This window comes from Biomphalaria glabrata, chromosome 10 (assembly GCF_947242115.1).
Source record: "Biomphalaria glabrata chromosome 10, xgBioGlab47.1, whole genome shotgun sequence".
NCBI classification, from domain to species: domain Eukaryota; kingdom Metazoa; phylum Mollusca; class Gastropoda; family Planorbidae; genus Biomphalaria; species Biomphalaria glabrata.
In genome coordinates, this window is record NC_074720.1 from 26,398,183 (window position 1) to 26,422,205 (window position 24,023).

General features: G+C 37.3%; 1 protein-coding gene across 2 annotated transcripts; it reads left to right on the forward strand.

Annotated features, from left to right (window-relative positions):
- Positions 1-20,207, forward strand: LOC106073125 (endoglucanase-like). 2 transcript variants are annotated; one of them, XM_056044946.1, is made up of 5 exons: positions 1-157; positions 1,468-1,602; positions 4,466-4,591; positions 18,746-18,874; positions 19,880-20,207. In XM_056044946.1, exons 1-5 carry the CDS (start codon positions 121-123, stop codon positions 20,146-20,148), a joined length of 696 nt encoding a protein of 231 aa, XP_055900921.1. In that variant the 5' UTR covers positions 1-120; the 3' UTR covers positions 20,149-20,207. The 2 variants fall into 2 exon arrangements, with proteins under 2 accessions (XP_055900921.1, XP_055900922.1); XM_056044947.1 differs by having other exon boundaries at positions 19,917-20,207.
- Positions 20,208-24,023: the final 3,816 nt, after the last annotated feature.

Consider the following 24,023-nt stretch of genomic DNA (forward strand, 5'->3'; position numbering starts at 1 on the left):
TAGGACGCTAAAAATTGTTTACAAAACAAATCTGTGCCCTACATCTACAATCATGGTCAAATCTTGATAGAATAGTCATTTCAGTCGTGTCTTGTAGTGTACCAATGTTTTGTTACTTCAATGTTACGCCAATTTGTTTGCCTTCTTGTTTTCAGTGGTAAGACATTCATTAGTAGTTGCCTAGTGGTGTACACCCGCCTCATATGTACCTCCAATTTAGATCATAGCAAATAGTACAGAATACAATTATGTGTGTTGAAGACCAAGAACTTAAAAGTTACAACAAAATGGTGAATGAGAAAGAGACGCAAATACACTTACAGATGTTTACACAGTCATAAATGGGGATATGTGTACTGTGATGTACCTGGATATTCATCTGTGTATTTTGATGTACCTGGATATGTACTGTTATGTACCTGAATATGTACTGTGATGTACCTGGATGTGTTGATATGTACTGTGATGTACCTGGATGTGTTGATGTGTACTGTGATGTACCTGGATGTGTTGATATGTACTGTGATGTACCTGGATGTGTTGATATGTACTGTGATGTACCTGGATGTGTTGATATGTACTGTGATGTACCTGGATGTGTTGATGTGTACTGTGATGTACCTGGATGTGTTGATATGTACTGTGATGTACCTGGATGTGTTGATGTGTACTGTGATGTACCTGGATGTGTTGATATGTACTGTGATGTACCTGGATGTGTTGATATGTACTGTGATGTACCTGGATGTGTTGATATGTACTGTGATGTACCTGGATGTGTTGATGTGTACTGTGATGTACCTGGATGTGTTGATATGTACTGTGATGTACCTGGATGTGTTGATATGTACTGTGATGTACCTGGATGTGTTGATATGTACTGTGATGTACCTGGATGTGTTGATATGTACTGTGATGTACCTGGATGTGTTGATATGTACTGTGATGTACCTGGATGTGTTGATGTGTACTGTGATGTACCTGGATGTGTTGATGTGTACTGTGATGTACCTGGATGTGTTGATGTGTACTGTGATGTACCTGGATGTGTTGATATGTACTGTGATGTACCTGGATGTGTTGATGTGTACTGTGATGTACCTGGATGTGTTGATGTGTACTGTGATGTACCTGGATGTGTTGATGTGTACTGTGATGTACCTGGATGTGTTGATGTGTACTGTGATGTACCTGGATGTGTTGATGTGTACTGTGATGTACCTGGATGTGTTGATGTGTACTGTGATGTACCTGGATGTGTTGATATGTACTGTGATGTACCTGGATGTGTTGATATGTACTGTGATGTACCTGGATGTGTTGATGTGTACTGTGATGTACCTGGATGTGTTGATATGTACTGTGATGTACCTGGATGTGTTGATGTGTACGTTAATGTACTTAGATGTGTGTTTGCACTGTGATGTTTTGAATGAATGCTCCATACTTTATTCACTTTCTCCTCAGGTGTGGTTCTCGGGAGTTCCAGATGTCACAATGACAGTCATGGCATATTGAAGTATAGTGGCCTACCTTGTGCAAGTGTCCGACTGTATACAGACAATCATAAGGGAGCATGTGGGTGTGGACCAACAGATTTAGGTAGAACATTTTATATAATACATACCTACACTTCAGTATAATTTTTTAAATGTATAGACTTTGGCTTATGATTGCAACCTAGACTTATTAGCTGTAAATTCGTTCTAGATGTAAATTTTAAAAAATGCTTCTGTAAAACTGTTGACTAGAACTAAAAGATTAGGCTCTAGTACATCTAGACTCAGAATGTATTTCTTTGTTTGATAAGTTTGAGACTGTCCTTTAGAAATGAAGGTCACCGTAAAGGACGACAGGGGATTCAAGCGACAGGGTTTCAAACTCAAATAGAAGGAGAAATTCTCGAAGAGAAATAAAAACATTTAGAGTACAGCCATAAATTAAGAAAAATAAAAACATTTAGAGTACAGCCATAAATTAAGAGAAATAAAACCATTTAGAGTACAGCCATAAATTAAGAGAAATAAAAACATTTAGAGTACAGCCATGAGTCAAGAGAAATAAAAACATTTAGAGTACAGCCTTGAGTCAAGTGAAATAAAAACATTTAGAGTACAGCCTTGAGTCAAGTGAAATAAAAACATTTAGTGAAATAAAAACATTTAGAGTACAGCCTTGAGTCAAGTGAAATAAAAACATTTAGAGTACAGCCTTGAGTCAAGTGAAATAAAAACATTTAGAGTACAGCCATGAGTCAAGAGAAATAAAAAACATTTAGTGTACAGCCTTGAGTCAAGTGAAATAAAAACATTTAGAGTACAGCCATGAGTCAAGAGAAATAAAAAACATTTAGTGTACAGCCTTGAGTCAAGTGAAATAAAAACATTTAGTGTACAGCCTTGAGTCAAGTGAAATGAAAACATTTAGAGTACAGCCTTGAGTCAAGTGAAATAAAAACATTTAGAGTACAGCCATGAGTCAAGAGAAATAAAAACATTTAGAGTACAGCCATGAGTCAAGAGAAATAAAAAAATGAAAGTACATCCTTGAGTCAAGTGAAATAAAAAAATGAAAGTATATCCTTGAGTCAAGTGAAATAAAAACATTTAGAGTACAGCCATGAGTCAAGTGAAATAAAAAAATGAAAGTACATCCTTGAGTCAAGTGAAATAAAAAAATGAAAGTACAGCCTTGAGTCAAGTGAAATAAAAAAATGAAAGTACAGCCTTGAGTCAAGTGAAATAAAAAAATGAAAGTACAGCCTTGAGTCAAGTGAAATAAAAAAATAAAAGTACAGCCTTGAGTCAAGTGAAATAAAAAAATGAAAGTACAGCCTTGAGTCAAGTGAAATAAAAAAATGAAAGTACAGCCTTGAGTCAAGAGAAATAAAAAAATGAAAGTACAGCCTTGAGTCAAGTGAAATAAAAAAATGAAAGTACAGCCTTGAGTCAAGAGAAATAAAAAAATGAAAGTACAGCCTTGAGTCAAGTGAAATAAAAAAATGAAAGTACAGCCTTGAGTCAAGTGAAATAAAAAAATGAAAGTACAGCCTTGAGTCACGTGGTACTAAATATTCTGAGAATATTTCAAGAAAAGATTTATGAGTAAAAACAAACAAAGAACCATAACTCAATTTGAGCAATAGGGGAGATAAGTGGCAATGATTAGTTCGAAATTTGATCTCAACGTTTAACAAGAAGCTTTCAGTTTTTGTGATTTACAGATTTTGAACAAGCGTTAACTGTAGTGGTCCACCTACGTTGTTTTTTTTTAAAACTCGAAACACATACACTCACACGCATACACACATACACACACAAACGCATACACACATACACATGCACACATATTCTTAACGACCATTGAAAATATCATGTTTTTTTTCTTTTTCCACATAAATCTTTCCTCTCCCCGCAGGGTAAATATTGCATTTCCTAAAGTCGGTGATTTATAGTGGCAGTAGTCATTGTGTATTGTGGGAATGCTAGTGGAAGACAGCGTTGTTCCACTTCTTCAGTTAACTGTTATTGAGTCAGTATTGACAATATGTACAAGCCATAGGATTTAATTGAGGGCTTCAAATGAAATACTGATTTCTGCCACACACTGACCTGTTGAGACAAACTGATTTTGGCTGAAATGCTTATTGACTTGCGTTGACACACTGTGTAGTCATGATTCATTGATTAAAAACTGAAACACTGACTTTTCTTGACATATTATTTATAATGACGCAATGATGACTCACTTATGAATTATGTTTAACTGACTCCAGCTGACACGCTGACTTCCTACGACACACTAATGTAATCTAACACACTGACCCGTTATGACACGCTGATTTAATATGACACACTGACTTGTTATAACATGTTGATTTAAATTTGCACACTGACCCATTATAGGGTGGATGATGGTTAGGTCATCTGTTTCTTTGGCAAATGGTTAACGAGCAGGGTGTCATGTGGCCAGCACATCGACTAACCGCCTTTACTTTCCCCAACCAAAGTCAAGTACCTATTGAGTTGGATGGACTCGTGGGCGCCATAGAAATTCCGAAATTCAAAATCAGAGTTTTCATCGCGATCCCAACCTAGGACTCCAGGTTTGGGAGCTAAGCGTTTAATCTTTCAGCCACCGCGCCTCCTTTTCATGACATACTGATTTTGAATTGATGTCATGACACACAACTTATACGGCATAACTAAAAACGGTTTTATGACACACTGACTTAAAATGTGCTACTGACATAGCCTGCATGACAAACATGACACACTGACTTAAAATGTGCTACTGACATAGCCTGCATGACAAACATGACACACTGACTTAAAATGTGCTACTGACATAGCCTGCATGACAAACATGACACACTGACTTAAAATGTGCTACTGACATAGCCTGCATGACAAACATGACAAGCTGCATGGAGAACAGCATTGACATCTTCATGACTTCTTCACAGACGCTCCTTTTGCCTGGAACCTGGCTGACTACGTTGCGGCACCTAATCAAAAGTTTTTTGATGATGGGGGTAACAATGCGTTCTGTGGTCACAACTGTGGTCAATGTGTCAAGTTGACTCCAACAGGTTAGTTATTTCGTTTTTAACGGCCCCAGTGGTTTTCGACACAATAATGGTGTATCGTTCTAAGTGTGTATCTATTAACCTGCTAGATATCTAGTAATTATCTACACAATTATCTAAGTGACACCGGTCAGACGTTTGTCTAGCCGGGCGGGGCTATCCAGCGGAAGATTTCCCCTTTTATTTGAGTCCATCACAAATGACCATAGTAGGAAAGTAACAACTTACTAGGACGACAGTCTGACACTTTCAGTCAAATAATTCCAGTTGACTTGTGTCTACCTAGTCATCAACTACAGTTCACCTGGCACTTTTACAACTATGCTTATTCTTTATTTTATATATATATCATGGGCGTAGCCAGGGGGTTCACTTCCCCCCCCCCCGAAATGAAATCCCCACCTAAGGGGGGGGGGCGGAATTTAGGGACTGATTTTTTGCTTTGATTCTATTAATTTTAGGTGAGATTTTCATACTAAACCATCACTTGCCCCAGCGCAGCCAAGAGGGTTTTGAGTTTATAAGCCCCCTACCAGGAGGTTTTGCAATCAAACCCCCCTCTTCTATAAAACATAACCAATAAAAAAAAAATAATGCAAACGACAATCCCCAAATTCCATGAGCATAACTAAGGAAGACTTTGATTTTAAACCCCCCTCCAAAATGTACAATAAAACCCCCTATTCAATATAAGACTATCCATACAATAGTCACCAGATTCTTTGAGAGTAGCCAAGAGGGGTTTTGTGTTTAAAAAACCCTCCAGCGGGGTTTATAGCTAAAAACCACCTCTTCAATATAAAAAAGCAAATTACACACTCAAAATTCTATTAGCGTGGCCAAAGGGTTTTTGAGTTTAAACCCCCCTTCAATGGAGTTTGAAGCTAAAAAATACCTCTTGAATATAAAAAAAAAGCAAATTACACACTCAAAATGCTATGATCGTAGCCAAAGGGCGTTTTTAGCTTAAGCCCCCCTCCAGCGGGGTTTGAAGTTAAAAATATACCTCTTCAATATAAAAAAAAAAAGCAAATTACACACTAAAAATCTATTAGCATAGCCAAGCCAAGAGGGGTTTTGAGTTTAAACCCCCTCCTCCAGAGGGCTTTTTTAAAAAGTTTAAAACCCCTCCTGATGGTTTTGAATTTAAATACCCTCATACAGAGAGTTTTGAGTTTGAAAACCTCTCTCTTCACGTCACCAAGTTCTATGAGCGTAGCTAATGGGGTTTTGAATTTAAAAAAAAACTCCACAGATTTTGACAATAAAACTTACCTTTTTGATACAAAATCTAAAGCAAACTTAGACTTAGGTCCTCCCGCGCCGTTCGGCACATTGGGCGGCAAGCTGTCTCCGTGTAGATTAGTCACTGGCAATGTCTGAAGCTTCCTCCCACCTGGTGTCCACTGTTCTGAGGTCCTCCATGAAGGTGTGTCGCCAAGTAATACGAGGACGTCCGTGTTTGCGTTTTCCTCGTATTGGCCTCCATGTCATTGCAGCTCTTGGTATGCGTAGTTCATTTTGTCGTAGAACATGCCCCGCAAACATCATGCGACGTTCTGTCACAACATCATTAAGTGTTCGACTCCCAGTTCGGCATAGGATTTCCTTGTTTGAGATCCGATCTGTGTAACTGCTCCCAAAATTCGTCACAGCCATTTTTGTTGAGCCACATTTAGTCTTTTCTCAATTTTGACAGATGACTTCTATGTCTCACTTGCATATGTTGCAGTTGGAATGACGATTGTGTATTTTTGTCTCGAGTCCAATGGCTTGGCTTGTCCAAATAGGTTGCAGCCTTTGGAAAATGCTCCCTGCCTTTCCTATTTGGCACGCTACATCATTTGTTATGATGCTGCCAAGGTAAGTGAACTTGTCCAACTCTTCAAGCTTTGACTCGCAAATTCTGACGGGGGCACCCTTTGCTTTATACCCTACTCGCAAAATTTTAGTCTTATCCAAGTTTTGGGTGCCTCTCTATCTAGGCGGTCCGTCATTTCTTGTATGCATTTATTTGTAACCCCGAGTAGTGCAACGTCATCGGCGAAGTCCAAGTCCGTCATTCGGTTTTGTTCACGACATGGAATACCAAAGGCAGTCTGGTTCATTGCTCTCCTCATTATATAGTCGATGGCTAGGAGGAAAAGGAATGGAGATAAGTTGCACTCCTGTCTCACACCTGTCTCGATGCTAAAAAACTCTGTTGATCCTTCTTCTGTTTTAATGCAGCAAGTAGACTGGTGTCGTGAGATCTGAATGAATTTTTCTGGGATGCCGTATTCTCTAACTATTTTCTATAGTGATTCTCGGTGGACACTATCAAACGCTTTCTTAAAGTCTACGAAACTGATCGTTAGCCGTTTTTGGTAGTCAAGACTTTGTTCTATGATATTTCGTAAAACGAAAATCTGCTCTGCACATGATCTGCCTCTTCGGAAGCCTGCTTGTTCTTCTCTGAGCCTCTCATCTACATGGTAACCTTTTCTGTAGTTATTGGGCCTGTCTTGACCTTGAGATCATTGTCCGGAGAGGTGTCCTTGAATGTGTAGGTCAGGTCTGGCGACAGTTGGTTAAGGGTCTCTTTAAAGTGCTCTACCCATCTTGCATCCTGTTCTTCTTTAGTTAGCAAAGTTTTGCCTCGCTTTTCTTTTATCGGTGCTCCATGTCCACTCTTTGCTCCAGTGAGATCTCGGACAATGCGATGGAGAGTTTTTGTGTCATTTCTGCTTGCAGCTGCTTGTGCCTCTTGTCCCTTCTGCTCAATCCAGTCCCGTTTATCTCGCCGACACTTTCTCTTTACTTTCAGATCTGCTTCCCTATAGGCTTCTTCCGCTAGGCTGCGATCCTGTGTTTCATTTTTCTGATCTCGTCTAGGTTTGGCCTCTTTCCTCTCATCGATCAATTTCCATGTTCTGTCTTGTATCCACCGTTCATTGTATGAACCTCACCTCCTTTCGATAACTTCTTCCGCGCACTCAATAGTGGTATCTTTGAAGTTGGCCCACTCTTCATCGAGGTTCAGTATATCTGCAAGAGCCTCGAAGCGGTTCTTTAGTTTCAATTGGAACTGTGCTGCAAGATTGCAGTCTTTAAGCTTGTCTACATTAAATGGGCGGGGTCGTGTGGCTCGTTTTGGTTGGCGTCTCAGTCGGAGCTTACATTTGCCACTGACAAGGTAATGGTCTGAGCTAATATCCGCTGCTCTGCTTGTCCCACGTCTAATAGAGATGACCTCCATCGTTTGGGGATGCAAATGTAATCTATCTCGTTGAAGGTTTCTCCATTTAAAGGCACATGGAATGTAAGAACCCTGAACCAATGCGGTAATTTGGTCAAACTTTTAAGAGAGTTTGACACTTACCGGCTGGACATCCTTGGGATCTGCGTGATGCGGTGGACATCAAGTGGACAAATAATTAATGATGGCAAGACCATAATATCTTCAGGACACGACAAGGAGCAAATTGGTGGTGTAGGAATCATCATGTCTAAAATAGCAACTTCAGCGTTAATTACCTGGAAGCTAGTCAGCGACCGCATCATTACAGCTCGACTTCACACAAACCCAAATGAAATCACTACCATCTAAGTATATGCCCCTACAGAGGATGCAGAAGATACCATCAAAGATAATTTCTATAATCAAATTCAAACCACACTTGAGGAAACACCCAGCCATGGGCGTAGCCAGGGGGGGGGTAGGGGTTCAATTTTGTTTATTTTAGGTATTTTTAATACTAAACCATCACATGCCCTAGCACAGCCAAAGGAATTTCAGTTTAAAACCCCCTACCAGGGTTTTGAGTTTAAAACCCCCTACCAGGGGTTTTGAGTTTGAAAACCCCTACCAGGGGTTTTGAGTTTAAAACCCCTTACTAGGGGTTTTGAGTTTGAGACCCCCTACCTAAGGGTTTTGAGTTTAAAACCCCCTACCTGGGGTTTTGAGTTTGAAACCCCCTACCAGGGGGTTTTGCAATTAAATCCCCCTCTTCTATAAAATAAAAAAAATGCAAACGACTATCCCCAAATTTCAAGAGCACATCTAAGGAAGATTTTGATTTTAAACCCCTCTCCAAAATTTACGATAATCTCCTCTTCAATATACAAAAGCAAATTACACACTCAAAATTGTATGAGTGTAGCCAAAGAGATATTAGTTTAACCCCCCCCCCCCCCTCGCCAGCGGGGTTTGAAGCTAAAAAATAAATCTTCAAAATTAAAAAAAAAACAATTTCGCAATCAAAATGCTATGAGCGTAGCCAAGCCTATTGGATGTTTTGAGTTTAAATTTCCCTTCAGAGGGGTTTGATGCTAAAAAATACATCTTTAATATAGAAAAAAAAGCAAATTACACACTAAAATTCTTTGAGCGTAGCCAAGCCAATATGGGGGGGGGGGGGGCTTTGAGTTTCAACCCCACTTTTCCAAGTTGCTTTTTTTTAAGTTTAAAACCCCTCAAGATAGTTTTGAGTTTAAAATCCTCCTACAGAGCGTTTTAAGGTTGAAAGCCTCTCTCTTCAATATTATTTCTAAAGCAAACTACAGTCAACAAATTCTATGACCGTAGCTAAATGTGGTTTTGAATTAAAAACAAAACAACTCCAGGTATATTTTAGTTAAAAACCCGCTGGGCTCCTTTAATAAAGTGCAATGAAATTGAAAAGAACTAAATGTGGCTCTACAAAGATGGCTAAGACGGATTTTAGGAGTCCGTTATAGCAGTGATACCCAAAATACGGCCCGATCCGGCCCGCGGGCCAGATCCGGCCCGCAAAGTGTTTACATCCGGCCCGAAACGACGGCACAAAGTGTAGAAAATCCCCTCTCCAAAGGGTTGATAAAGTTATTTTTACCTACGTTAACTTTTTAACTTTTTCTCTGATGGATTGGTAACATGACCTTTGTATGTTTATGAAATGAGACTAAATGTATAATCTAATAGAAAGTGAAAGGTTCTTTTTTTTTTTTAGCGGAACATGACAATGAGCCAATGTATTTGATTTGTAAAGATAGTGTGGCTGTTTAAAGAACAACAAACAAATATGGCAGCATTCTTGATTTGATCCGCGAATAAAATATTGTTAAACTTCGCCTAGAGATTGAAGGATTGAATAGATGCCAAAAAGAGATAAGAAAATGAGTCGGTGGTTAAGCTAGATAGAATGTTGCTCATATTGTAAGTAGAGAAATGAAGCCATTGTTCCGAAGGGTAGAAAAGAAGACAAACTTCAAACATCTCACTAATTAATGTCAGTGCTAGATCCACGGGTTTCTAATAAAATGGTGTTAGTTCCATTTCATTACGTTTTTGTTCTTTTCGGTCATGTGGCCCGCGACACTAGTATTCACCGGTCACTACGGATGACTGCCTGGACGTGCGGTTTGCGCACTGGACTGTCGTTTGGATTTCTCAAACTCTGCCCGCTCCCTTCGTCCTTCAACTCTGAAACATGTCAAACATTTGACAAACACTAAATAGCAGTGCCGGACTTAACCATTGTGACCAAGAAGTCATGGAAAGAGAACAAGTAATCTAATATGTATATTCACCCGTCACTAAATAGCAAGGCCGGACTTAAACATTGTGGGGCCCTATGCGAAACAGAATTCGCTGGGCCCAGTTTGTGTAGGGATACGGATTATAAGTGAAAATTAAGAGTTTATATTAGAAAATGCATTCGTCTTTTCATTTTATTCATCCTTTCCTACGTACAGAATTACTTTACGAGCCTTGTGTGTAGCGAAGTCATAGAGTATATCATAAAAATTCTATTTCCTACATAGATCACGCTCAACAGCAAGAATTACCAAATGTTTCAATCTATCTTTGAGAATTGTTGAGCTTAAATAATTCTTCATTAGTTTGAGGCGCGAGAAGCTTCTTTCACCAGATTCCAAAATTACGGAATAATGCCGTTTTTTTTTTAAATCTTTCGTAGGATTGGCACTTTCTATATTGAATGACACCCCGAATGATGGAACCGTTCATTTTTTGTTTTTGTTTTTGTTTTAAATGCACTAATTACTTTAGGGTTTCAGTAGGGTTTCAAGCTAAAAAAAATTCTCTTCAATACCCGATATAAAAAAAAAAGCAAATTACGCACTCAAAATGTTATGAGCGTAGCTAAATGGGTTTTGACTCAGTTTTGAATTTAAACCCCCTTTCAGCGGGGTTTGAAGGTAAAAAATACCTCTTCAATATAAAAAAAAACAAATTACACACTCTAAAATCTATGAGCGTAACCAAAGGGGTTTTGAGTTTAAAGCGGGGTTTGAAGCTAAAAAATACATCTTCAATGTAAGAAAAAAGCAAATTACACACTTAAAATGCTAAGAGCTTTGCCAAAAGGGGTTTTGAGTTTAAACATCCATTCAGAGGGGTTTGATGCTAAAAAATACATCTTCATACACACTAAAATTATTTGAGCGTAGCCAAGCCAATTGGGGGTTTTGAGTTTAAATCCCTCTCCTACAGATGGCTTATATAAAAGTTTAACTCCCTCCCCCCATGGTTTTGAGTTTAAAATCCCCCTACAGAGCGTTTTGAGGTGGAAAACCTCTATCTTCAATATTATTCTAAAGCAAACTACAGTTACTAAATTCTATGACCGTAGCTAAATGGGGTTTTGAATTTAAAAAACAACAACTCCAGAGCTTTTTTATTTTAAAACCACCAACAGATGATTTTGACGATAGAACTTCCCTTTTCAATATAAAATCTAAAGCAAACTACAGTCACCTAATTCCAAGAGCGTATTCAAGAGAAGTTACACATTTCTACCAGTGGCGGGGCTCCATTAATAAAGTGCATTGAATAGTCATCTGCCGACATTGAAAAACACTAAATGTGGCTCAACAAAGATAGCTAAGACAGATCTTAGGAGTCAGTTATAGAGATCGGGTCTCACTCAAGGAAATGCTATGCCGAACTGGGAGTCGACCCCTTGGTAAGATTGTGACAGAGCGTCGCATGAGGTTTGCGGGACATGTTCTCCGACAAAATGAATTACGCATAAGAATTGCAATGACATCCTAGTACAAATTGGCGCCACACATTCATGGAGGTCCTTAGAGCAGGTGGGAACAGGCTTCAGACATTACCAGTGACGATTTTTGAGGAAACAGCTTGAACGGCTAATGCGCCGAACGGCACGGGAGGGTCAATAAGAATAACACATTAGGTGTTTGAAATAAAACTTTTTAATAGCAGGAAAATGCACTGTAGATACCTCAGAATATGCATTCTGTTGGCTTTCAATACCAGAAATAGTGCTCGGCGGCGGGGCTCCGCTACGCGCTAGGGGGAGCTCTTAGCGCTCCCCCAGACTCCTTGTTGGCAATGGCGGGGAGTCTACAATTTTTCCACTAACTCCAAGAAGAACCTATTCTAGGGCACAATAAACATCTTTAGAAATAATGATGGGTCAGAATGTAATAAAGATTATGTTCACACACACACATACATACATATAAATATACTTTTTTAGCGGGAGGGGGCCGGGGGGGGGGGAAAATATCCCCCCAGACCCCGCCCATGGTCGATATCGCTACAAGCGTTTCGTTTCTTTGATCCAAACTAAGATGGACCGGAAGTACTTTTTTTCCTTATGTATCTTTTCCATTTCTTAGCTCTGTATTTCAACCAAACTGCCATCATTAGGCTCTAAGTGTCACTGACAGGGGGAAAAACTTCAGCACAAACATACGGGCAGTTGGGATCAAAACCGATACAGGCTATAGAAAGAGAAGACCTCAAACAAGGCATGTGAAAGTACACATTTACAGTATTTTCTTTGACGAGTATTTTACCCAAGATCTGTGTATTTTTAGCTTACATCAACTCACTCTTTCTGTCTGGTAAAAAGTGTGTACACGTTATTTTTCCCAACCTCGGATCAAGCTGAAATTTTGGACAATTATTTCTTTTACCCGCCAAAACAAGAACAATAAAAAATAATAATCAATTAGTAAATTATCTTTTGGTAATTTATTATTTTGTTTAAAATTTCGAACAAGTGAAAGAAATTGTACTTGACTTATAAAGGTGGTATAAGCTGAATTAGTCCCCTTTATTGTTTGTAGAAAGAATAGTTTGTAAATAACTCTGAAGCCTATTACAGGTACAGTGGTTACTGTATTGGCTTGGGGAGGCCTCAGCCTCAGGTCGAAGTCAGATCACTTACTTTTTAATTTTATAAATACATTTTAAAAGCGATCACCCTGATACCCCTTTCTTTCTCCTCCACCCATATTTCTCCCAACTGGTCCAGACAAATGAAAGAAACAGCGAATTTTCAAAGCACAGAAACCTTTTAAAGATACCTCTACCCCCCCACACACACACACAATTGGTAAAAATATTTCTAATTGCACAGATTTCTTCTTGTTGGTCTAAATCAGTGATGTCCAAACTAATTCAAACTGAGGCCATTTTAATCTCCAACACGTGTCGCTGGACACGTGACCTAAAAAGGCAACAAAAAAAAAAACGAAATGAAATTGACCTGAAACAATTTTATTGGAAACCCGTACGGCCGTACTTACATTAATTAATGTTAATTTGAAGGTTATCTTTAACCTTTTTTTGATGCGTCGGAAAATGGCTTCATTTGTCTACATAAATTGTGAGCAATATTGAAGCTAGCCTTACCACTTACCTTACTCATTTTCCTATCTCTTTTTGTTAACTATTCAGGGAGTGGAACCTTTGACATCCATCCATCGCCTCAGACAAACTGTACGACCGTAGATGTTATCAGTGGCACTGCGTGAATAGATCTTTAATGTCAAACTGTATGACCGTAGATGTTATGAGTGGCACTGCGTGAATAGATCTTTAATGTCAAACTGTACGACCGTAGATGTTATCAGTGGAACTGCGTGAATAGATCTTTAATGTCAAACTGTATGACCGTAGATGTTATGAGTGGCACTGCGTGAATAGATCTTTAATGTCAAACTGTACGACCGTAGATGTTATCAGTGGAACTGCGTGAATAGATCTTTAATGTCAAACTGTACGACCGTAGATGTTATGAGTGGCACTGCGTGAATAGATCTTTAATGTCAAACTGTACGACCGTAGATGTTATGAGTGGCACTGCGTGAATAGATCTTTAATGTCAAACTTTACGACCGTAGATGTTATCAGTGGCACTGCGTGAATATTTTCTTTAATGTCAAACTGCACGACCGTAGATGTTATGAGTGGCACAGCGTGAATAGATCTTTAATGTCAAACTGCACGACCGTAGATGTTATCAGTGGCACTGCGTGAATAGATCTTTAATGTCAAACTGTACGACCGTAGATGTTATCAGTGGCACTGCGTGAATATTTTCTATAATGTCAAACTGTACGACCGTAGATGTTATCAGTGGCACTGCGTGAATAGATCTTTAATGTCAAACTGTACGACCGTAGATGTTATCAGTGGCACTGCGTGAATAGATCTTTAGTGTCAAACTGTACGACCGTAGATGTTATCAGTGGCACTGCGTGAATAGATCTTTAATGTCAAACTGTACGACCGTAGATGTTATCAGTGGCACTGCGTGAATATTTTCTATAATGTCAAACTGTACGACCGTAGATGTTATCAGTGGCACTGCGTGAATAGATCTTTAATGTCAAACTGTACGACCGTAGATGTTATCAGTGGCACTGCGTGAATAGATCTTTAGTGTCAAACTGTACGACCGTAGATGTTATCAGTGGCACTGCGTGAATAGATCTTTAATGTCAAACTGTACGACCGTAGATGTTATCAGTGGCACTGCGTGAATATTTTCTATAATGTCAAACTGTACGACCGTAGATGTTATCAGTGGCACTGCGTGAATAGATCTTTAATGTCAAACTGTACGACCGTAGATGTTATCAGTGGCACTGCGTGAATAGATCTTTAGTGTCAAACTGTACGACCGTAGATGTTATCAGTGGCACTGCGTGAATAGATCTTTAATGTCAAACTGTACGACCGTAGATGTTATCAGTGGAACTGCGTGAATAGATCTTTAATGTCAAACTGTACGACCGTAGATGTTATCAGTGGAACTGCGTGAATAGATCTTTAATGTCAAACTGTACAACCGTAGATGTTATCAGTGGCACTGCGTGAATAGATCTTTAATGTCAAACTGCACGACCGTAGATGTTATCAGTGGAACTGCGTGAATAGATCTTTAATGTCAAACTGTACGACAGTAGATGTTATCAGTGGCACTGCGTGAATAGATCTTTAATGTCAAACTGTACGACCGTAGATGTTATCAGTGGCACTGCGTGAATATTTTCTTTAATGTCAAACTGTACGACCGTAGATGTTATCAGTGGCACTGCGTGAATATTTTCTTTAATGTCAAACTGGGACAAAACGTTGGTGAAGGGAGAATAGAAACGCGAGTTAACATGTCCAACTGACGTCAGCAGGAACTACAGGCAGACGGCCAGTGGAAATATCTGGTGATCTAATTATAACGTTGCTACAAGCATGTCTAGCCCAGTCTACAAGCATGTCAAGTCTAGTCTACAAGCAAGTCAAGTCTAGTCTACAAGCATGTCAAGTCTAGTCTACAAGCATGTCTAGTCCAGTCTACAAGCATGTCTAGTCCAGTCTACAAGCATGTCTAGTCCAGTCTACAAGCATGTCTAGTCCAGTCTACAAGCATGTCTAATCCAGTCTACAAGCATGTCAAGTCTAGTCTACAAGCATGTCTAGTCCAGTCTACAAGCATGTCAAGTCTAGTCTACAAGCATGTCAAGTCTAGTCTACAAGCATGTCTAGTCTAGTCTACAAGCATGTCTAGTCCAGTCTACAAGCATGTCTAGTCCAGTCTACAAGCATGTCTAGTCTAGTCTACAAGCATGTCAAGTCTAGTCTACAAGCATGTCTAGTCCAGTCTACAAGCATGTCAAGTCTAGTCTACAAGCATGTCTAGTCCAGTCTACAAGCATGTCAAGTCTAGTCTACAAGCATGTCTAGTCTAGTCTACAAGCATGTCTAGTCCAATCTACAAGCATGTCTAGTCCAGTCTACAAGCATTGTCTAGTTAAGTCTACAAGCATATCTAGTTCATGCTACAAGTATGTCTAGTCAGTCTACAAGCATGTAAAGTCTAGTCTACATGCATGTCTAGTCCAGTCTACAAGCATGTAAAGTCTAGTCTACAAGCATTGTCTAGTTTAGTCTACAAGCATATCTAGTTCAGGCTACAAGCATGTCTAGTTCAGTCAACAAGCATGTCTAGTTCATGCTACAAGCATGTCTAATTCAGTCTAAAAGCATGTCTAGTTCAGTCTACAAGCATGTCTAGTTCAGGCTACAAGCATGTCTAGTTCAGTCTTCAAGCATATCTAGTACAGTCTACAATCATGTCTAGTACAGTCTACAAGCATTGTCCAGTACATAATGAGAAACATTGAGATAACAAATGTCTCAAAACAAATGTCTCAAAACATTGTCTCAAACTAATTACTCAAAACAAATTTCTCAAAAAATGTCTCAAAACAAATTTCTCAAAACAAATGTCTCAAAACTAATTTCTCCAAAAAATGTCTCAATAAATGTCTCAAAACAAATGTCTCAAAACATTGTCTCAAACTAATTACTCAAAACAAATTTCTCAAAAAATGTCTCAAAACAAATTTCTCAAAACAAATGTCTCAAAACAATGTCTCAAAACAAATGTTTCAAAACAATGTCATAAAACAATGTTATAAAACAATGTCTAAAAACAAATGTCTTAAAACAATGTTATAAAACAATGTCTCAAAATACATGTCTTAAAACAATGTCTCAAAACAAATGTCTCAAAACAATGTTATAAAACAATGTCTCAAAACAATGTCTAAACAATTTTATTAAACAAAAGTCTCAAAACAAAATGTCTCAAAACAATGTTTAAAAACAATGTCTTAAAACAAATGTGTCAAAAAATGTCTCAAAACAATGTCTAAAAACAAATCTCTCAAAACAATTTTATAAAACAATGTCTCAAAACAAATGTCTCAAAAGAATGCCTCAAAACAAAAGTCTCAAAACAAAATATCTCAAAACAATGTTTAAAAACAATGTCTCAAAACAAATGTCTCAAAAATTGTCTCAAAACAAATGTCTCAAAAAATGTCTCAAAAAAATGCCTCAATAAATGTCTCAATAAATGTCTCAATAAATGTCTCAATAAATGTCTCAATAAATGTCTCAATAAATGTCTCAAAACAAATTTCTAAAAAAAAATGTCTCAAAACTAATTTCTCCAAAAAATGTCTCAATAAATGTCTCAAAACAAATGTCTCAAAACATTGTCTCAAACTAATTACTCAAAACAAATTTCTCAAAAAATGTCTCAAAACAAATTTCTCAAAACAAATGTCTCAAAACAATGTCTCAAAACAAATGTTTCAAAACAATGTCATAAAACAATGTTATAAAACAATGTCTAAAAACAAATGTCTTAAAACAATGTTATAAAACAATGTCTCAAAATACATGTCTTAAAACAATGTCTCAAAACAAATGTCTCAAAACAATGTTATAAAACAATGTCTCAAAACAATGTCTAAACAATTTTATTAAACAAAAGTCTCAAAACAAAATGTCTCAAAACAATGTTTAAAAACAATGTCTTAAAACAAATGTGTCAAAAAATGTCTCAAAACAATGTCTAAAAACAAATCTCTCAAAACAATTTTATAAAACAATGTCTCAAAACAAATGTCTCAAAAGAATGCCTCAAAACAAAAGTCTCAAAACAAAATATCTCAAAACAATGTTTAAAAACAATGTCTCAAAACAAATGTCTCAAAAATTGTCTCAAAACAAATGTCTCAAAAAATGTCTCAAAAAAATGCCTCAATAAATGTCTCAATAAATGTCTCAATAAATGTCTCAATAAATGTCTCAATAAATGTCTCAATAAATGTCTCAATAAATGTCTCAAAACAAATTTCTAAAAAAAAATGTCTCAAAACTAATTTCTCCAAAAAATGTCTCAATAAATGTCTCAAAACAAATGTCTCAATAAATGTCTCAATAAATGTCTCAAAACAAATTTCTAAAAAAAAATGTCTCAAAACAAATTTCTAAAAAAAAATGTCTCAAAACAAATATGTGCGATGTGTGCCTTCGCGTTCAAATCCCGGCTTGAGCTGAGTTGTGTTGCTAAAGGCAGCATGGAAACCTTCTCCAAAAAATCCACATTTGCATAAAGTGATTGGATCAGAGATTAAAGCATGAAAATTGCGTTATACAAAAATCAATTCTGTAAAAGTTCTCAAATCAAATGTCTAAAATAAAGTCTAATAAACAAATGTCTCAAAATAAAGTCTAATAAACAAATGTTTCAAAATAAAGTCTCAAATCAAATGTCTCAAAATAAAGTCTCAAAACAAATGTCTCAAAATAAAGTCTCAAAACAAATGTCTCAAAATAAAGTCTTAAATCAATGTATCAAAATAAAGTGTCAAAACAAATGTCTCAAAATAAAGTCTCAAAATAAAGTCTCAAATCAAATGTATCAAAATAAAGTCTCAAATCAAATGTCTCAAAATAAAGTCTCAAATCAAATGTATTAAAATAAAGTCTCAAAACAAATGTCTCAAAATAAAGTCTTAAATCAAATGTATCACAATAAATAAAGTCTCGAAACAAATGTCTCAAAATAAAGTCTCATATCAAATGTCTCAAAATAAAGTCTCAAATCAAATGTACCAAAATAAAGTCTCAAAACAAATGTCTCAAAATAAAGTCTTAAATCAAATGTATCACAATAAATAAAGTCTCGAAACAAATGTCTCAAAATAAAGTCTCATATCAAATGTCTCAAAATAAAGTCTCAAATCAAATGTACCAAAATAAAGTCTCAAAGCAAATGTATCAAAATAAAATCTCAAAACAAAATGTCTCAAAATAAAGTCTTAAAACAAAATGTCTCAAAATAAAGTCTCAAATCAAATGTATTAAAATAAAGTCTCAAAACAAATGTCTCAAAATAAAGTCTTAAATCAAATGTATCAAAATAAAGTCTCAAAACAAATGTCTCAAAATAAAGTCTCAAAACAAAATGTCACAAAATAAAGTTTCAAATCAAATGTATTAAAATAAAGTCTCAAAACAAATGTCAACTAGTTTCAACAGAATGTCGGTATCCTTCCCAGGCGGTGGCTACGGTGCAGTGCTTGGACCACCACCAGTTGTCTTAACACCGCATATATTTATGATTACCAATGTCTGCACGTCTAGCCAAAGTCCAGAATGGTGCTCTCAGACTGGAAAACCTGGCACAAGTAAGAAGCTTGAGCATTAGGTCTTCTAGATGACAGAATGAGCATATCAGAGTGAACTTGTCTAGATGTCAGAGTAAACTTGTCTAGATGTCAGAGTAAACTTGTCTAGATGTCAGAGTGAACTTGTCTAGATGTCAGAGTAAACTTGTCTAGATGTCAGAGTAAACTTGTCTAGATGTCAGAGTGAATTTATCTAGATGACAGAGTCTAGATGTTAGATTTAATTATTCTTAATGTTAGAATGAACTTGCCTAGATGTCAGAAGGAACTTTAGACGACAGAGTGAACTTATCTAGATGACAGATAAACCGATCTAGATGACAGAGTAAACCGATCTAGATGACAGAATGAACTTATGTAGAGTACAGAGTAAACCGATCTAGATGACAGAGTGAACTTATCTAGATGACAGAGTAAACCGATCTAGATGACAGAATGAACTTATGTAGAGTACAGAGTAAAGTTAACTTTTATTTATATATTTGTGTATTTTCTCTATGTTTAATATACTTTACTATTTGATTCTTTCTTTGGACCTTAATTTATGTTCACATGTCAATCAATACCTTCATTTCTGTTCACCTGTCAATCAATATCTTCATTTCTGTTCACCTGTCAATCAATATCTTCATTTCAGTTCACCTGTCAACCAATACCTTAATTTCTGTTCACCTGTCAATCAATACCTTAATTTCGGTTCACCTGTCAATCAATACCTTCATTTCTGTTCACCTGTCAGTCAATACCTTCATTTCTGTTCCCCTGTCAATCAATACCTTCATTTCTGTTCCCCTGTCAATCAATATCTTCATTTCTGTTCCCCTGTCAATCAATATCTTCATTTCTGTTCACCTGTCAATCAATACCTTCATTTCTGTTCACCTGTCAGTCAATATCTTCATTTCTGTTCACCTGTCAATCAATACCTTCATTTCTGTTCACCTGTCAATCAATACCTTCATTTCTGTTCATCTGTCAATCAATACTTTCATTTCTGTTCACAAGTCAATCAATACTTTCATTTCTGTTCGCCACTACCAAGACTCGCCCAATCTCCATGGATTCGAAGTTCACTTCAACCTCCAGAACCACAGAGGTCAGGTCACAGTTGGTCTTGGCTGGGACAACCCAGAGGTCACTTGGGAGTCAGTAGCTTGTCCACAATCGTTTCTAACGAAGTGGCACCAGTGTCAGTGCTACAGCGGAAGTGGATGACAAGATCAGACGTAGCCAATCTAATTTCAGCTTCCATTTTGTCATTGAACTTCATGTAATCTGTGTGTATATGTCTGTGCGTGTGTGTTATCTAACAATAAATGATCTTGACAAGTAATGTTCCTTTTTTTGTGTTAATCTTTTTTTACTTGCTAGAAATACAAAAACAAAACTTCGAATAACTCAAGTATGAAATGCTTTTCCAGATGTCTCGAAATAAAAAATACATTTTGAAGACAAAAGATACTAAATATAACTGTATAATTCACTTTTGACAAAGCTTCTATCAACTCACTCTGTATGTCTGGTTAAAGTTGGTAGTTATTTCTCTCACACCCAATCTTCCATCAAGTTATTATTAGCAATTTCTTGTACCTTACAAAACAAGAATCAATAAATACATAAACAATTAGTTAATTATTTATTGGTAAAAAATTAGTTTGTTTGGTATGAAACAAGGGAAAGAAATTGTACTTGACAGATGTTGTGGTAAAAGTTGATTTAGTTCCCTTTGGAAAGCTTGGGCCCTTGAGTTCGAATTTAAGTCGTAAAACTTTTTCACGGATCATAGTGTACTGAGACAAGTGATAGGATCATAGTGTAGTGAGACAAGTGATAGGATCATAGCGTATTGAGACAAGTAATAGGATCATAGTGTACTGAGACAAGTGATAGGATCATAGTGTAGTGAGACAAGAGATAGGATCATAGTGTAGTGAGACAAGTGATAGGATCATAGCGTATTGAGACAAGTGATAGGATCATAGTGTACTGAGACAAGTGATAGGATCATAGTGTAGTGAGACAAGAGATAGGATCATAGTGTACTGAGACAAGTGATAGGATCATAGTGTACTGAGACAAGTGATAGGATCATAGTGTACTGAGACAAGTGATAGGATCACAGTGTACTGAGACAAATGATAGGATCATAGTGTACTGAGACAAGTGATAGGATCATAGTGTACTGAGACAAGTGATAGGATCATAGTGTACTGAGACAAGTGGTAGGATCATAGTGTACTGAGACAAGTGATAGGATCATAGTGTATTGAGACAAGTGATAGGATCATAGTGTACTGAGACAAGTGATAGGATCATAGTGTACTGAGACAAGTGATAGGATCATAGCGTATTGAGACAAGTGATAAGATCATAGTGTACTGAGACAAGTGATAGGATCATAGCGTATTGAGACAAGTGATAGGATCATAGCGTATTGAGACAAGTGATAGGATCATAGCGTATTGAGACAAGTGATAGGATCATAGTGTACTGAGACAAGTGATAGGATCATAGTGTACTGAGACAAGTGATAGGATCATAGCGTATTGAGACAAGTGATAGGATCATAGTGTACTGAGACAAGTGATAGGATCATAGCGTATTGAGACAAGTGATAGGATCATAGCGTATTGAGACAAGTGATAGGATCATAGCGTATTGAGACAAGTGATAGGATCATAGTGTACTGAGACAAAGGATAGGATCATAGCGTATTGAGACAAGTGATAGGATCATAGCGTACTGAGACAAGTGATAGGATCATAGTGTACTGAGACAAGTAATAGGATCATAGTGTACTGAGACAAGTGATAGGATCATAGCGTACTGAGACAAGTGATAGGATCATAGTGTACTGAGACAAGTGATGGGATCATAGTGTACTGAGACAAGTGATAGGATCATAGTGTACTGAGACAAGTGATAGGATCATAGTGTACTTAGACAAGTGATAGGATCATAGTGTACTGAGACAAGTGATAGGATCATAGTGTACTTAGACAAGTGATAGGATCATAGTGTACTTAGACAAGTTATAGGATCATAGTGTACTGAGACAAGTGATTAATCATAGTGTACTGAGACAAGTGATAGGATCATAGTGTACTGAGACAAGTGATAGGATCATAGTGTACTGAGACAAGTGATGGGATCATAGTGTACTGAGACAAGTGATAGGATCATAGTGTACTGAGACAAGTGATAGGATCATAGTGTACTTAGACAAGTGATAGGATCATAGTGTACTGAGACAAGTGATAGGATCATAGTGTACTTAGACAAGTGATAGGATCATAGTGTACTTAGACAAGTGATAGGATCATAGTGTACTGAGACAAGTGATAGGATCATAGTGTATTGAGACAAGTGATAGGATCATAGTGTACTGAGACAAGTGATAGGATAAGAGTGTACTGAGACAAGTGATAGGATCATAGTGTACTGAGACAAGTGATTAATCATAGTGTACTGAGACAAGTGATAGGATCATAGTGTACTGAGACAAGTGATAGGATCATAGTGTACTGAGACAAGTGATGGGATCATAGTGTACTGAGACAAGTGATAGGATCATAGTGTACTGAGACAAGTGATAGGATCATAGTGTACTTAGACAAGTGATAGGATCATAGTGTACTGAGACAAGTGATAGGATCATAGTGTACTTAGACAAGTGATAGGATCATAGTGTACTTAGACAAGTGATAGGATCATAGTGTACTGAGACAAGTGATAGGATCATAGTGTATTGAGACAAGTGATAGGATCATAGTGTACTGAGACAAGTGATAGGATAAGAGTGTACTGAGACAAGTGATAGGATCATAGTGTACTGAGACAAGTGATAGGATCATAGTGTACTGAGACAAGTGATAGGATCATAGTGTATTGAGACAAGTGATAGGATCATAGTGTACTGAGACAAGTGATAGGATAAGAGTGTACTGAGACAAGTGATAGGATCATAGTGTACTGAGACAAGTGATTAATCATAGTGTACTGAGACAAGTGATAGGATCATAGTGTACTGAGACAAGTGATAGGATCATAGTGTACTGAGACAAGTGATGGGATCATAGTGTACTGAGACAAGTGATAGGATCATAGTGTACTGAGACAAGTGATAGGATCATAGTGTACTTAGACAAGTGATAGGATCATAGTGTACTGAGACAAGTGATAGGATCATAGTGTACTTAGACAAGTGATAGGATCATAGTGTACTTAGACAAGTGATAGGATCATAGTGTACTGAGACAAGTGATAGGATCATAGTGTATTGAGACAAGTGATAGGATCATAGTGTACTGAGACAAGTGATAGGATAAGAGTGTACTGAGACAAGTGATAGGATCATAGTGTACTGAGACAAGTGATAGGATCATAGTGTACTGAGACAAGTGATAGGATCATAGTGTATTGAGACAAGTGATAGGATCATAGTGTACTGAGACAAGTGATAGGATAATAGTGTATTGAGACAAGTGATAGGATCATAGTGTACTGAGACAAGTGATAGGATCATAGTGTACTGAGACAAGTGATAGGATCATAGTGTACTGAGACAAGTGATAGGATCATAGTGTACTGAGACAAGTGATAGGATCATAGTGTATTGAGACAAGTGATATGATCATAGCGTACTGAGACAAGTGATAGGATCATAGTGTATTGAGACAAGTGATAGGATCATAGTGTACTTAGACAAGTGATAGGATCATTGTGTACTGAGACAAGTGATAGGATCATAGTGTACTTAGACAAGTGATAGGATCATAGTGTACTTAGACAAGAGATAGGATCATAGTGTACTTAGACAAGTGATAGGATCATAGTGTACTGAGACAAGTGATAGGATCATAGTGTACTGAGACAAGTGATAGGATCATAGTGTACTGAGACAAGTGATAGGATCATAGTGTACTGAGACAAGTGATAGGATCATAGTGTACTGAGACAAGTGATAGGATCATAGTGTACTTAGACAAGTGATAGGATCATAGTGTACTGAGACAAGTGATAGGATCATAGTGTACTTAGACAAGTGATAAGATCATAGTGTACTTAGACAAGTGATAGGATCATAGTGTACTGAGACAAGTAATAGGATCATAGTGTACTGAGACAAGTGATAGGATCATAGTGTATT